This window comes from Oncorhynchus mykiss, chromosome 4 (assembly GCF_013265735.2).
Source record: "Oncorhynchus mykiss isolate Arlee chromosome 4, USDA_OmykA_1.1, whole genome shotgun sequence".
Lineage (NCBI taxonomy): Eukaryota > Metazoa > Chordata > Actinopteri > Salmoniformes > Salmonidae > Oncorhynchus > Oncorhynchus mykiss.
In genome coordinates, this window is record NC_048568.1 from 12,713,625 (window position 1) to 12,731,081 (window position 17,457).

General features: G+C 40.6%; 1 protein-coding gene across 2 annotated transcripts in view; it reads right to left on the bottom strand.

Moving 5' to 3' along the window:
* Positions 1 to 17,457, bottom strand: part of rngtt (RNA guanylyltransferase and 5'-phosphatase) — a 145,413-nt gene that overhangs the window by 67,289 nt on the left and 60,667 nt on the right. For both annotated transcript variants that reach the window (XM_036975656.1, XM_021600224.2), the window contains exon 12: positions 11,968 to 12,132. In XM_036975656.1, the coding sequence (XP_036831551.1) occupies positions 11,968 to 12,132 (165 nt within the window). The remainder of the gene's footprint in view (positions 1 to 11,967; positions 12,133 to 17,457) is intronic.

Genomic DNA, 17,457 nt, shown 5'->3' on the forward strand with positions numbered 1-17,457 from the left:
TTTGGGATGCAACCAGGAGGGCGTTATGAGTCATCCGCTGAGGGCGGCTGAGCAGAGGCCTGTCTGACAAGGTGGTGTCTGACTGAAACATTGAAAAGAGCTCAGAACACCACCGAGAGCCAGGCTTTCTGAGCACATCTGAAGATTGACTGACACCTGCTGACTTCACTCAGTGAGCTCAAGGCTCTCTCCAACTGTAGTGTACAAGCTCTCTCTAAGCCTGGAGGGCATGTAATGGAGTGCCAAACTAAAGACAAAAAATATATTGTTATGGCAATCACACACTCATCACTCCACAGAATACACCATTGACTACATTCATTTATCTGCGTCATTACACATGGCTTAATTCTTTTTCAGACGAGGCCTTGAAGAAAGCTTCTAATTCCCAAAAGAACGGAGGTAAACAAACCTTTTTAATCATCGATCTGGCAATTCTTCGCCCTTATAAAAGAAGGTAAGCTACATGTTTCTCTTTGTAAGGCACCGTTGAAGGGAAGAGAGAATGCATGTAGTCCTTGAATCCAACCATGGTAATTGCTGCGATGTTACCAAGGACAGTGTTGCAGGGCATTGTGGATGGTGTGTGTTTGAGTGCACTTGCGGTATGGTGTGGAGGGGGTGGTATTGATGGAATGTTCTAAGGCAGTGTCAACAATACATTCTTTGCATTTTCTCTTGGTTGTGTTTGGCCTATTTATCAGACAAAGTCTCAAAGTTTTAATACAGGAGAAGTTTGTACAAGAATTTTCTGAGAACACAAAAATTTGCTGGAGAAAAACATATCTGAAAGGTTACTTGCTTTAGGTTTGCTGCAAGCGAATGAATGATTACGCGCTTCTACAGTTTGCTATTAATTGAATACCGATGAGGGGAAGCAGGGATTTAATCAGCATCAACATTTTTAATTACATGAAATAAAAGGTCATCGCAACGCACATCAGTTCTGTAATGATCGAGTTCACAAAATGGCACACTGAACATTCTCGAAAACTTAAAAGACAGCAATCCGGACAAGGCCTTGGTTATTGCACACAAAAACACAAAAAACATAGACCAAAACTTCTGATTCAAATAAGGCAATCTGGACAGACCTTGGAATTTGTTAAATACACTTAGATAAGGGAAGGACAGAACACCTTCCAATGACATTCATGGACACGAAAACAAACAAAAACAATGAACATTGTCTAAAACGTCTGATAAAAAAAAAGGCAAATCTGGACAAGACCTTAGAACTGCTTAACATAAGCCTACCTAGATAAGGGAAGGACGGAACACCTTTCATGCGCACACACACACCACATCCCCCACCATCCCCATGACTCGCTCCTTCTCCATCCCCGGACTGCGACTCCCTCCCAGTCCCCACCATGTTCACCTTGAGCTGCTGGAGGGCAGGCAAGCGGTGCTAGGCGGGCCATGATTAAAAAGAGCTTAATGTTTTATTTCTCAACTGGTAATTAAAGCACAGTTCCCATTCGCCAATCAAGTGTATAGGCAACTAGGCAGGCTTCAGTGCATCACACACCACTTTGCAATGAGCTGGAGGCAGTATGCATATTTTGAAAACATATCCTTAATTGTTTGAAACCTGAACGTTGTACTACATATGAGGCATGTCTTACCTTGCTTCCAAGTAGCCTAGCCAAAATCCAACCAAACGTGCAGGCAATTATTTTATAAAGACTTCCCTATGCCACTGAATATGCCTTTTTCCTCTCATGTTCTGTTGGTTTTCGAATCAAATGTATTTTATTGACCAGTAGCCACAAGCACAACCCTAGTCATTTGAGCAAGCCATGCTAGTTGTTGCATACTTCGATGTCCCCTCTTTCAAAATGTCTAATGGATATTTTCATCTCTGTCACATGAAACCCCTCACAAATGGTGTTTTCCTGCTAATTGCATTATGGAACGAACATTCGCATGTAGCCTACTGCCTTAAAATGTGAAGAAATAACAGTTTATCTAAATTGTATGCTAAAAGTTCTGATCTGCAGCATGAGCCTCATTGCTTTTTTATATTTTGGGGGATGAAGCTTAGGCCTACTGGTTGTATGCATTTGGGATCTATCGTCCCACAACTGTCCCAGAGTCTGTTTGGAATAGGCCATTTCTTTCTCGCACAGACCGACAAGCTTAGGTAAACTTTCCTACTATGGAGTAGGAAAAATAGCCAAATACATTTAAACTCCGTTTGTCACAATTCCTGACATTCAATCAGAGCAAAAATTATCTGTCCTAGGTCAGTTAGGATCACCACTTTATTTTAAGAATGTGAAATATCAGAATAATAGTAGAGAATGATTTATTTCAGCTTTTATTTCTTTCATCACATTCCCAGTGGGTCAAAAGATTACATACACCTAATTAGTATTTGGTAGCATTGCCTTTAAATTGTTTAATTTGGGTCAAATGTTTTGGGTAGCCTTCCACAAGCTTCCCACAATAAGTTGGGTGATTTGTGGCCCATTCCTCCTGACAGAGCTGGTGTAACTGAGCCAGGTTTGTCGGCCTCCTTGCTCACACGCCTTTTCAGTTCTGCCCACAAATTTTCTGTAGGTTTGAGGTCAGGGCTTTGTGATGGCCACTTCAATACCATGACTTTGTTGTCCTTAAGCCATTTTGCCACAACTTTGGAAGTATGCTTGGGGTCATTGTCCATTTGGAACACCCATTTGCAATCAAGCTTTAACTTTCTGACTGATGTCTTGAGATGTTGCTTCAATATATCCACATAACTTTCCTCCCTCATGGTGCAATCTATTTTTTGAATTGCACCAGTCCCTCCTGCAGCAAAGCACCGTGATGCTGCCACCCCCGTGCCTCACGGTTGGGATGGTGTTCTTCAGCTTGCAAGCCTCCCCTTTTTCCTCCAAACATAACGATGGCCATTATGGCCAAACAGTTCTATTTTTTGCTTCATCAGACCAGAGGACATTTCTCCAAAAAGTATGATCTTTGTCCCCATGTGTAGTTGGTTGTAGTCTGGATTTTTTATGATGGTTTTGGATCAGTGGCTTCTTCCTTGCTGAGCAGCCTTTCAGGTTATGTCGATATAGGACTCGTTTTACTGTGGATATAGATACTTTTGTACATGTTTCCTCCAGCATCTTCACAAGGTCCTTTGCTGTTGTTCTGGGATTGATTTGCACTTTTCGTACCCAAGTACGTTCATCTCTAGGAGACAGAACGCGTCTCCTTCCTAAAAGGTATGACGGCTGCGTGTTCCCATGGTGTTTATACTTGCGTACTATTGTTTGTACAGATGAACGTGGTACCTTCAGGCATTTGGAAATTACTTCCATGGATGAACCAGACTTGCGGAAGTCTACTTTTTTTCTGAAGTCTTGGCTGATTTCTTTTGATTTTCCCATGATGTCAAGCAAAGAGGCACTGAGTTTTTTTATTTCACCTTTATTTAACCAGGTCGGCTAGTTGAGAACAAGTTCTCATTTACAACTGCGACCTGGCCAAGATAAAGCAAAGAAGTGCGACACAAACAACACAAAGTTACACATGGAATAAACAAGCGTAGTCAATAACACAGTAGAAAAAAAGAAAGTCTATATACAGTGTGTGCAAATGGTGTGAGGAGGTAAGGCAATAAATAGGCCATAGTAGCGAAGTAATTACAATTTAGCAAATTAACACTGGAGTGATAGATGAGCAGATGGTGATGTACACGTAGAAATAATGCTGTGCAAAAGAGCAGAAAATTAAATAAAAACAATATGGGGATGAGGTAGGTAGACTGGGTGGGATATTTACAGATGGACTATGTATAGCTGCAGAGATCGGAGAGCTTGTTTGAAGGTAGGCCTTGAAACACATCCACAGGTAGGCCTCCAAATGATGTCAATTAGCCTAACAGAAGTTCCTAAAGCCATAACATCATTTTCTGGAATTGTCCAAGCTGTTTAAAGGCACAGTCAACTTAGTGTATGTAATCTTCTGACCCACTGGAATTGTGATACAGTGAATTATAAGTGAAATAATCCGTCTGTAAACAATTGTTGGAAAGATTACTTGTGTCACGCACAAAGTAGATGTCCTAACCGACTTGCCAAAACTATAGTTTGTTAATAAGACATTTGTGGAGTGGTTGAAAAAAAAAGAGTTTTAATGACTCCAACCTAAGTGTATGTAAACTTCTGACTTCAACTGTATTAGGCCTACGAAAAGAGGAGAGAAATACAACATGACGCCCAATCTAACCTGGAGGAGGGAGTTATTGTCCAAAAACAAACAAAAGTAGCACTGACCCAATAATAAGGACAGTGAATATGCACACTCACCGGGGATATGGACGATGCTCTTCGCTGGTGCCAATAAGATAGTTATAAAAATTCTCAGTGAAAAGTAACCTAAAAGACAGACTGGAATTTTTTCATTGTCTTCTCTTTACAGCAATAGCCATTTGTTTTACAAACTGTTTTTCCACAATTCTATTTTTAAATATTGAGATATGCTTGGCTGGGTCTCTGCTTTTCACTGACAATCGGAATTTAACAATCATCTATTTGGTATTTGCCGCGCGCTCTGCACAAATTGCGGGGCCTTCTGACTGAATTAGGCTATATAATTTTAGCAATTTAATTCAATTTACTTTGGAGAAAGATTCCCCTAACCTTATGGACATTGGAATTTGGTAAGAATAGCACACCATTGCATTTGAGTTGCATGTTCTGTTAAGATTAATTACTATAAACTTTGTGATTTCTGTCATTCTGAGAACCGTGGGTTGACGCCTTAAAACCTCTACAGGGTAGGTGGGTCCCCCTGCAGGACGGTTGAGCTAACGTAGGCTAATGCGATTAGCATGAGGTTGTAAGTAACAATAACTTTTCCCAGGACATAGACAAATCTGATAATAGCAGAAAGCTTAAATTCTTGTTAATCTAACTGCACTGTCCAATTTACAGTAGCTATCACAGTGAAATGATACCATGCTATTGACTGAGGAGAATGCACAGTTATGAACTTGAAAAGTTATTAATAAACCAATTAGGCACATTTGGGCAGTCTTGATTCAACATTCTTTACAGAAATACAATGGTTCATTGGATCAGTCTAAAACTTTTCCCATACACTGCTGACTAGTGGCCAAAATCTAAATTGTGCCTGGGCTGAATTAACACATTATGGCTTTTCCCATACACTGCTGACTAGTGGCCAAAATCTAAATTGTGCCTGGGCTGAATTAACACATTATGGCTTTTCGCTTGCATTTCAAAGACAGTACAAAAACGTCCTAAAAAAAACAGTTTTTTTCTTTGTATTATCTTTAACCAGATCTAATGTGTTATATTCTCCTACATTCATTTCACATTTCTACAAACTTCAAAGTGTTTCCTCAAGTGGTATCAAGAATATGCATATCCTGAGCTACAGGATTGGATATGTCATTTTAAGCAAAAACATTTTAAGAGGTTAAGAGGTTTTAATCAGGTTACGCAACCAATGCAGGTAAATTAAAATGCTGCCGGTCAAATGTACGACACCACATTTTCCTAATGGAAACCCTGGTCTGAAATAGCACTCTATTCCCTATATAGTGCACTACTTTTGACCAGAGCTGGGACCTGGTCATAAGTAGTGCACACAACTGGGAATAGGGTGCCATTTGTGATGCAACCATGATGGGATACAGAGAGGCAGTCATGCGGTCGTCACCATCCATTAACTTGTGACTGGCTGGATGAGTCCTGAGGTACAACAAAAACAACAATGGGCCAATACAGCCAGGCAATACAGACAGAGGTAAGAGCAACAAGTGCCAGGCCCAAACCGGAATACAGTAGATAATTCCAGTGCGCTGCATTAGAAGTCTCAAAGTGGCTCTCTCATGGTGTAACACACACAGGACTGCAGTTTGACTAATTTTACGCTGGTGTTATTGGAGGGGTTAGAGGTCTCAGACCCACAAGGCGAAGACTTGCTGATACTGATCACACTGCTTTAATGATCCAATTAAGCACAGTTTATTGAACTAACGGTTTGCCGTGATTTATAAATGAGTTGTGGACATTAGACTGGTGGGGAAGGCAGGGAGAGATAACTCTCGAAACAAATACGTACTTAACACACATGCAGTGCAGTGCCTTCGGAAAGTATTCACACCCCTTGACTTTTTCCACATTTTGCTGTGTTACAGCCTGAATGGAGATGTTTTAGTCACTGGCCTAAACACAACACCCCATAATGTCAAAGTGGAATGATGTTTTCAGATATTTTTACAAATTAATAAAAAATGAAAAGCTTAAATGTCTTGAGTCAAAAAGTATTTAACACCTTTGTTATGGCAAGCCTAAATAAGTTCAGGAGTAAAAATGTGCTTAACAAGTCACTTTAAACTAAGTGCAATAATAGTGTTTAACCAGATTTTTGAATGACTTCTTCATCTCTGTACCCCACACATACAGATGATTTAAAAAGGTACCTCAGTCAAGCAGTGAATTTCAAACAGATTAAACCAGAAAGACCAGGGAGGTTTTCCAACACTTCACAAAGAAGGGCACCTATCGGCAGATATCCACCATGAGACCAATGGTACGACTAACACTAGAAGTGCTAAAGTAGTCAATTTTGAAACTAATTTAGCACACAAATACATTAACTAAAGTATGAGGTTGGGGGGGGGGGGGGGGGGGGGGGGGTGAGTTGAGTGAGGAAGCAAATTATGCATCATTTGGTAATCACCCATTGTGAAAGAAGAACAGGGCAGGCTATTGTACTGTTTTGATCTATTCAAATTATAATCTCAAAAAGGTATGTACCCTATATCAGTCCACCAAATCCAAGCAGTCATATCAGTCTACTCTGACCTACTTGAAGTAGGCTACACAGTGAGAGCGTGTAATTGTTCATGCTGAAAGGCTTTCAATATCTGGGAAAAGATCCACATGAGGCTTGCGGAATCTTACATTGACAAGGGGACAAATATCACTATGGACAATTTCTTCACTTCACTGTCATTGGCGAACAAGTTGCTTGCAAAGAAAACAAGCCTGGCTGGTACCATGAACAAAGTGAGATGGGAGCTTCCTCCCTCTGCGCAAAATAAGGCACCTGCACAGCCGTTGTGGTCCACAACGGTGCTGAAGAATGGCAAGACAACAGGACACAAAGAGAAAGCCTGGAGACTATTACGCACTACAACCAAACAAAAGGTACTGTATGTCAAAGTATGTCAAGGAAGTGAAAGTTACGAAGATTTGTGTAAACTGTTAGCACAATGGACTGCAGATAAATGAAATTCAACTGACGCCATTACCTGAAGATGCACAATGTAAGCACGAGCTGACAATAATTGCCTATTTTTGACTGCTGTCATATCGACACATATTATAATGCCATCATTGCTTTATTTATCAAGGCCACTGGACATTTATAATGATGTTTAGGCTACTGATGTTTCATCATTGGATCGCACGTCTTGCTGACTGTGTGTCTTGGTGGTTGGGGTATTTATTTTTATTTTGTAGTTCTAAAAAGCTGTTACCGTGTTCCAACACATATGCTTTCTGTTTCATAGTTGTAACAAAAGACACTCCACTAATAAAATTGATTGAACACTTGACTTAGCGTTTTTTTTTTATATATATAGCCTACAGTAACATAAATTAATGAAAATGATTGTGTTATTTGAAATAAAATAGGTATTCTAATGCTATCCAAGGCCTTCATAAACACAACCAAATGATTATCTTTGTGATAGCATATATGAATGGATTAATTACACTGTTAGAATGCAGTCAGAATGACTCGTTAGCTTGAAGGGGGGGTCAAAGCAATTCACTTTTTGTCCTGAACACATAACTCAGTACTTTATATTCTCAAGCATAGTGGTGGCTGCATCATGTTATGGGTATGCTTGTAATCATTAAGGACTGGGAATTTTTCAGGATAAAAAAAAAGAAGAAATGGAATAGAGCTAAGCACAGGCAAAATGCTAGAGGAAAACCTGGTTCAGTATGCTTTCCACCAATTCAACTTCAGCAAGACAATAACCTAAAACACAAGGCCAACACTGAAGTTGCTTACGAAGAAGACCGTGAATGTTCTTAAAACATCCTGAAATTCTATGGCAAGACCTGGAAATGATCAACAATCAATTTGACTGAGCTTGAAGAATTTTGAAAATAATAAAAAAAAAGGGGCAAATGTTGCACAATCCCATGTAGAACGCTATTAAAGACTTACCCAGAAATCTTCACAGCTGTAATCACTGCCAAAGGTGATTCTAACATGTATTGACTCAGGGGGTTAACTACTTATCTAATAAAGATACTGTATATTAGTGTTTTATTTTTCATAAATGTTTTACAAATGTTAGAATTTTTCTTCCACTTTGACAGTGTGTATATTGTTTACAAAAAAATGACAATTAAATCCATTTTAATCCGACTTTGTAACAAAATGTGAATAAAGTATTGGGGTGTGAATACTTCCTGAAGGCACTGTAAGTTAGTATTTGTTGCATGAGAAATATAAGGAAAGCTATTAATAAAAGCTATTACTGAGCTGGATAAGAGTGTTTGCTAAATTACTCAAATGTAAATGTAATTGACTGTGGGCTCTTGCACAAAGCTTAATTAAACCCAGTGAGTGAGCACATTTAGCTGATGTGAAAGAGCATTAAGTGACACAATTCATTAAGCCCAGACCTTTTCCTCATCTACTGTCAGTCATTTCAAATGACAAGAGGGCTCTCCATCTGAACCCTCTCCCATACTCCAGTCTGCTAATGGGCCCTTAATTTAGACCAGAGCTAAGGTAAATCTAATCTAAAGCCTCATCTTCCACTCAGCACATGCTTTTTGCCTCCAAGAGGTCAATTTACCAGTCCCATCAACGTCCAATTTACTGAATAAAAGGCAAAACGATAAAATAAAACAGAGTCCTTTGTATTCCAACAGCAGACCAGCTTTTGCAGCTGATTCAAAACAATTTCACAAACAAAATAAAATAGATAATCCTATATAGTCCAATTTGAAAAGAGAACCGCTAGAGAACGCTGCCGGGCGTCTCATTTAGCATATGCATCAGATTAATATCAACCCGCGAGGTGAGCAAACATAAGAACCAACGATTGATAAATAGTGCATAAGGAAATTAGTGAAATATATCCATGTAAAAATATAACAATAGTTATTTGTTTAGATAGAGTAAAGGATATGTTTTGTATTATTCTACAAAGGTCCTAGTGAAAAATGTAGGCCTAAAGTCAATTTTCAACACTTTAACCTTTTGCGTGTAGGGGGCAGTATTTTCGGTTTTGGCAACAAAAAAAAAGTACCTATTTGAAACTGCCCATTTCTCAGCCCCAGAAACTAGAATATGCATATAATTGTCATATTAGGATAGAAAACACTATAAAGTTTCCAAAACTGTAAAAAATATTGTCTGTGAATATAACAGACCTGATATTGCAGGCGAAAACCTGAGGAAAATCCAATCAGGAAGTGCCTCTTAATTTGAAACCTCTCTCTTCCTATGCATGCCTATCCTCCATTTAAAGGGATATCAACCAGATTCATTTTTTCTATGGCTTCCCTAAGGTGTCAACAGTCTTTAGACTGTTTCAGGCTTTTATTTTGAAAAATGAGCGTGAAAGATCACATTGCGTAAGTGTGGGGGCTCTCAGAGTGAGTTTTGCACTACAGCGTAAAGCGGCCAGAGTAAAGCGGCCATTGTTTCTCCCGGTGTTTTTGAAAAACCTACACACTCGTCTGATATATTATCGAATATATATTTTAAAAACAACCTGGGGATTGATTATAAAAAACATTTAACATGTTTCTGTGGACATTATGGAATGGAATCATTTGGAATATACGTCTGCGTTGTCGTGACCACTCTTTCCTGTGGATTTCTGAACATAACGCGACAAACAAACGGAGGTATTTTGGGTATAAAAATTATCTTTATGGAACAAAAGGAACATTTGTTGTGTAACTGGGAGTCTCGTGAGTGAAAACATCTGAAGATCGTCAAAGGTAAACGATTAATTTGATTGCTTTTCTGATTTTCGTGACCTAGCTACTTAATGCTTAGTGTACATAATGTTATGCTATCGATACATTTACACAAACGCTTGGATTGCTTTCGCTGTAAAGCATAATTTCAAAATCTGAGACGGCAGGTGGATTAACAAAAGGCTAAGCTGTGTTTTGCAATATTGCACTTGTGATTTCATGAATATTTATATTTTTTTGTAATGTTATTTGACTGTGGCGCTATGCTGTTCAGCGGTTGCTGATGAAAATGATCCCGCTAACGGGATGGGTACCGTCAAGAAGTTAAGCCAATGACCCATCAACAGTCCCAATTTCATTTTCAATTGTTAACCAACGTGCACAATTATCACCTATTCATCCTTTCATTCATTCAGTAAGGAGAGAGATAGCCGCATTAGCGCATGGCTGGGTACCAACGTCTTACAGCGCATTGTTTTGGAGGGTTACGTTGGGAATAGGTGTAAAGAAAAAAACAGGTCAAAGGGCTCCAAATACTTCTCTGTGATTTCTAAATTCAGACAAATTGAGCAATGTAAAATACAAACATTTAGGAAAGGTCAGGGAAAGAGCAGGACGTAGATGTTTATTGCGGATTACTTTTATTACACAATCAAATGTCAATGGCCGTTGGTCTATGGCAGTTCTAGTGGTAATTCAGGGGAGCTGGAAACTTGAAGAAAACCCATCACACAGCCTCGGCCTCATTGAAATATCATAAAAGGAATTTCCGGCAAACATGCCATGAAGTGGAAAGCTGCGCCACCGCGAATGAATAAACCAGATTCCTATTCCCCCATTTCATGATGTCTCTAACAGAGATATGGCTGTACGCAGAGCAGATGGCCTCAGCATCGGAACAAAGACATAGCGAATGAGGCAGGCGTAATTCCAATGACTTCATTTCTGGAATATCTTAATCTACATCCTGCTAACAAGACAGTGGGCAATCTGTCATAAAAGCCTCAGACAGGAGGGGTTGGAAGTTGGAACAGGGTTTACCAGGGGGGTAACCCAGTCATTCATGGCTAACATTTCATGCAGGACAAAGGCTCCAGCACAAAGAGATCAGTGATAGTAGCTGGGACTGGAGCTGTTCCCTGCTTCCGCCATGACCAGACCTGCCATATGAACAGTGGTGGGAAAAATGTGAAGACTGCCATAAACCCTTGCTCCCGCTACTCTGTTATCAGGCATTTAATGGAACGTACAGAGCTACAGTTTCCCACTGATCTGGCGCAGTGTAGATCTAGTTTTTTTGTGCAATGTCCTTCGGTGGAGCCATTATGAGACTGAGGGTGCAGGGCCTTGCTGGTGTGTTTTAATAGCTTTTGGAGAATAAAAACACTCTTGTCTTTGTTAGTAGAAGCACATGATCTGCAAACACAAATAACTCTGTATAGAGGTAGGCCGGGATTCCTAATATAAAAAGGCTCCTTAGAATACCTCCATGATCTGTGAATAATCAATTATAGATTGCAAATAGTGGAGCCACATAGCCCTGAAAATGGCCTAACAATTTTTTCTGTTGATTTATAGTTTTTATGAATATTCCCACTGATTAAAAAAGCTTTGATCACATTTATTTTTCCTTTAATGGTGACAGAGGAATCTACAATGCCCTTTGTACGAAGGCAGTCAAAAGCAGTCAAGCTACAGTAAAAGCACAGCGTGGGAAGAAAATGCAATGTACCCTTTATGAGAGCACATTAATACTTCAAGATTAATAATACATATTTGTTTCAAAGTGAGAAAACAAAATCGGTGACTGTGAAGCCATTTAAAGTTCATCTATCCTGTTGTTTTGATTAGGCCTTAGACGAGTCCCTGAACTGAAAGAAAAGTTAAATAATGCATTAGTAACATGTACGGCTAGAACGTCAGACCACCACAGACTTGTGATGATCTGGCCCTGGCAGTTTGTGCACATGCATGCGTGTATTACCTTTCGTGCTGCGTGGATGTCAAAGAATGGCTTGTTCCTGACACTGAAGGGCTCCTTTGTCTTGTCGATCTGTCCCGTCTTCATCTTCTCCATCCGAGGGGAGATGATCTCTTTCTCTATGCACAACAGCCGAATATTGAAATCACACTGACCGACCGGCTGACCCTGAAAGACAAAACAGACAAACAAATTAATCATCTTTGAACACAGCTTGAGGCTTTGCATTTCTATAATTCATTTGAGAAGGAACTAATGCAAAACCTGACTTGCTAATACAAAGGCAATTTTGATTGCTAATATCTCCCCCACAGCTCAATGGTACAGTGAATATAAACGCATTTGGATGTTTTTACTTGGTTGATATTTTCAAACGAAATCCAATCTTTCATATCTTCCTCTCGATAGATTGGTCTAGATATGACAAGGTTACGAGCTGCCAATCCAGTGCCATGGCAACAGTGTACAGGTCTGAATAATCATGAGCTGAACTGAAGAGAAAGAAAGAGAGAGAGAGACAAAAAGACAGAGAGAAGATGAGACAGAGACCGAGAGAGAGATTGAGATTGTTGAGTTCTCTTGGGATAGCTACAGCCATGGCCATCAAATAAAGAGCATCACTAAGGCAGCCAGAAGTCACAGGTAATGAGTGTCTGTGTATTCAATCAACGTTTTAGTGAGGTCGCCATGCCAACGGGTCTCGTCTAATGTCCTCCACTCCTGTTTTTCACACAGAGCTTCTGAGAAAAGGATAGGTTCACTTCAGACTGACAGCAGTATGTCTCCCAAACCTCAGGGACCACAAATCTTCCGTTAGGCACTAAACGGTCAGTCCATTCTCATCCGTTTGGTGCCTAATGAATATGACCCTGAACACGGACAGAAACAGGCATGGACTACACTACCGAACTTGCCAAATCGTTTTTCTTTGAGCCCTAATGAATATGATCCAGGTCTATGGGGGTAAATCATTGACATAGCGATTTGAACGTGTAGAATATATTTGTAGTTGTACACACAATTTGCTAGTGTGTAACTGATGACTTATGAAGATGAAATAATAATCTGTAGTTGTAAACACATTCTCCTACAGGTAACTTAATATTTGCGAGCAATAATTGCATCTGTACATGTCAATTTCGCACCCTTAGACTTTTGGCAGTGCTTTAGCGCCCTATGTGACAAAAAGATTTGTAAATGTGCAAACAGAGATTTACAAGCAAGGAGAGAGAGTGAGTGAGAGCAGGAGCTCTTGGAGGTGGGACCTCTTTCTTCTAACCAATCAGATGAGGTTAACACAGACCAGTATACTCTACAGTGGTTGGTTGGTGACAGCTCACAAGGGGCCGTGTTGTCTGGCACAAACACCTGTCAATCAAGACATACATTACCAGGTTACCACTTGTATCCACCAAAGACTGTTCATCAAAGAAGCCCAGCTGTTAGTTGTCATGGCAGGTAAGTTTAAATGCCATTATTTTATTGCTAGTTAGCAAGCTTTTTTCTTCTGTAATATTGTTTTTGGAAGCTATTGTCCAAGTCATTGTTATTAAGAGTTAGCCAAAATCGATAGGTAAAGTTATTTTGCAAACAATTTTGAAGCTAACTAGCTAGCTTGATTTTGTATGGAGCCATAGCTAGCTAGCACAACCATTAGAAAAGTAATCATTAATCTGCTAAGACCAAAAAACAGACATAAATCCCATGAATCTTGATCACCCAGTTAGATCTGAAGTTTTAGTAGAAGCACGACTGAAGGTAGAAACGAATTTGTTTAGCTTTAGACATTGACTGCATTCTGTAGCTACTGCCCTTTGATTAATGCAAATCCCTATCTAAACCATTTAAAATTTGTCTGTCTCCACTCTGCAATCCACTCCCAGTTAAACAGGGTCCGTTCAGGCCTCCGTCAGCTCCACAATGCCCTGGGAGACGGGATGGACATCCAGAACTACCTGGCAAAAGTCAGCAATGCCTGGAGGCAAAGCATCAACATCATTAGGACCCTGAAGGATGTCAAATAAGCAGGGATGCAACACAGTCAGCTAGCCTCAGCTGTGGAAAACTTGTATATTAATAAATATATATTTTCAGGTATGTTCCGCTGCACCATTAAATGCCACTTGAATGGGAACTATTATTGATGGCTTGCATTGTATTTGATATGACAATGTACAGTTAATATATGTATGTATGAATATTTCTCCTCCCTTCCTGGGATGTGCCTGAGAGGGTGGCAGACACTCTGTTAATGATAGAGCAAGCCGAGGTGCTGGGGGGCCATCACAAGCGGAGGACCCTGGAGTGCTCATGGAATGACCTCATGTACAGTCGGTGTCGCTTAGGCAGCAAGATCATGCACAACATTAACCTCATGCGAAACTACTTTGGCAAGTTGCAGGGCCTGTCGGACAATCTGGCCAAGAATTTGTGGATAGTGCTTCAGCGCGCCATGGGCAAGGCTGTAGGCAACAGTGAGCAGTGACACTGGTGCAGTGCTTCTCCACAAACACCGTGGCAGGTTCTTCAAGCTCTGCTACAACACTGTCCATGAGGGTGTAGGAACTGGCTGCAGAGAACCTGACGGCCAACAAAATGTCTCACATTAATTGGGTCCTCAATTAATACCTACAAAGGCAAGTCAGTACTGGGACTCATGTAGCATCAGTGATATAAGGGCACCAGTCCAAATCACAACTTTCTACCAATTTCGTGGTATTCAATTGGTTGTAGTTACAGTCTTGTCTCATCCCTGCAACTAGCGAACGGACTCGGGAGAGGCGGAGCCAGAGGCTGATTATCTTCCAGGTAGATACAGAGCCATTCATAGTATTCCAGTTATCATATCTATCGGTAAACAGTACCCCCCTTTTGTCGCATCAGCATGAATTTCTTAACAAGAGGGGGAAAATAAGTGGTCTATAGTTGGTACAGTAAGGTTACTTTCAGTGATGGAACATCAGGAATTTCGGCACTGGCCGAAAGTACCTCTAGGCACAAAGTACCTCTGGCTAGCGGGCTGGCTTCACATCCATCCCTAGTTACTTCAGTGTGTATTTGTCCAGACATGAGAATTTATTATTGTCTGAATACGTACCACAGCAAGGGCTCTATTTGGTAAAACTTTCTGCGACATTGAAGGTCGCCAAGAACACAGCGGCCTCCATCATTCTTAAAGAGAAGAAGTTTGGAACCACCAAGACTCTTCCTACAGCTGGCCGCCTGCCAAACTGAGCATTCGGTGGAGAAGGGCCTTGGTCAGGGAGGTGACCAAGAACTCGATGGTCACTCTGACAGAGCTCCAGATTTCCTCTGTGTAGATGGGAGAACCTTTCAGAAGGACAACCAGCACTCCACCAATCAGGCCTTTATGGTAGAGTGGCCAGACGGAAACCACTCAGTAAAAAAGCCACAGAACAGCCTGCTTGGAGTTTGCCAAAAGGCACCTAAAGGACTCTCAGACCATGAGAAACAAGATTCTCTGGTCTGATGAAACCAAGATTGAACTTTGGCCTGAATGCCAAGCATCACGTTTGGAGGAAACCTGGCACCATCCCTACTAGAGGTTGACCGATTAATCGGAATGGCCAGTTAATTAGGGCTGATTTCAAGTTTTCATAACAATCAGAAATCTGTATTTTTGGACACACCGATTTGGCCGATTTAAAAAAAAAAAAACTTTATTTAACTAGGCAAGTCAGTTAAGAACACGTTCTTATTTTCAATGACGGCCTAGGAACGGTGGGTTAACTACCTTGTTAAGGGGCATAACGACAGATTTTTACCTTATCAGCTCGGGGATTCAATCTTGCAACCTTACAGTTAACTAGTCGAACGCTCTAACCACCTGCCTCTCATTGCACTCCACGAGGAGCCTACCTGTTACGCGAATGCAGTAAGAAGCCAAGGTAAGTTGCTAGCTAGCATTAAACTTATCTTATATAAAAATAAATCAATAGTTAACTACACATGGTTGATGATATTACTAGTTTATCTAGCGTGTCCTGCGTCGCATATAATCGGTGCAGTGCGCATTCGCGGAAAAAGGACTGTCGTTGCTCCAACGTGTACCTAACCATAAACATCAATGCCTTTCTTAAAATCAATACACAGAAGTATGTAGGTGTGCAGCAATGCTCCCCATCCAATCTGACAGTGTTGAAGAGAGTCTGCAGAGAATAGGAGAAACTCCCCAAATACAGGTGTGCCAAGCTTATAGCGTCATACCCAAGAAGACTCTGTAATCACTGCTAAAGGTGCATCAACAAAGTACTGTTTTTGTTTCGTCATTATGGGGTATTGTGTGTGTAGATTTGGGGGGGGGGGGGGGGGGGGGGGGGGGGGGAACAATTTAATACATTTTTAATACATTTTTGAATAAAGCTGTAACATAACAAAATGTGGAAAAAGTCAAGGGGTCTGAGTACTTTCTAAAGGCACTGTATATTATAATGCCACACACCTAACATCTTAGGCGAATGGGTCAAAATTGTCTTATTCTCATGGTATACAGCAGGTGTCAATGAAGATTAGTTAAGTGAGTACTCTCCCCCAATTGCTCAGTTTAGCCAGGCGGCCAGCTCTAGGAAGAATCTTGGTGGCTCCAAACTTCTTCCATTTGAGAATGATGGATGACACTGTTCTTGGGGACCTTCAATGCTGCAGGTACCCTTCCCCAGATCTGTGCCTCGACGCAATCCTGTTTCGGAGCTCTACGAACAATTCCTTTGACCTCATGGCTTGGTTGTTGCTCTGACATGCACTGTCAATTGTGGGACCTTATATAGACAGGTGTGTGCCTTTCCAAATCATGTCCAAATACACTGAATTTACCACAGCTGTACTCCAAGTTGTAGAAACATCTCAAGGATGATCAATTGAAACAGGATACACCTGAGCTAATGAATACTTACATAAATAAAACCTGTTGTGCAAAAATGTCTAAAAGTTTTTTTTTTTTAGCTTTGTCATTATGGGGTATTGTGTGTAGATTGCTGAGTTTTAAAAATATTTTTTTAGAATAAGGCTGTAACGTAACAAAATGTGGAAAAAGTCAAGGGGTCTGAATACTTTCCGAAGGCACTGTAGGTATAAGATTAAAATGTGTTAATTTACTATCTTTGGGGAAGATTGGTATTAGTGAGACGAACATGAAATATCAACACTAACCCAAGTTGTGTAATTGCTCTGTTTCAAGACATTTGTCTATGGGTTTTAGTATCGTAATGTTTGACCAGTGCACCTTCCTACCATCAGGGTGCAGGACACAGTCTTTGCCAGTGAGAACCAAAAGGGACCTAGCTTTGTTCCTGCTTCCAAAAGACTACTGAGTGAAAAGGGCCGCATTCTCTTCTACTAGGCCCTCTGCACCACCAACTCCCATGAAGTACTACCACCATATCCTAACCCAATTCAGAAGTGGTCTTCGGTGAGATGCACATTTTGTCCACCATGACTGGGAAAGGCCCAGAAGATCCTTCAAGCACCTGGTTT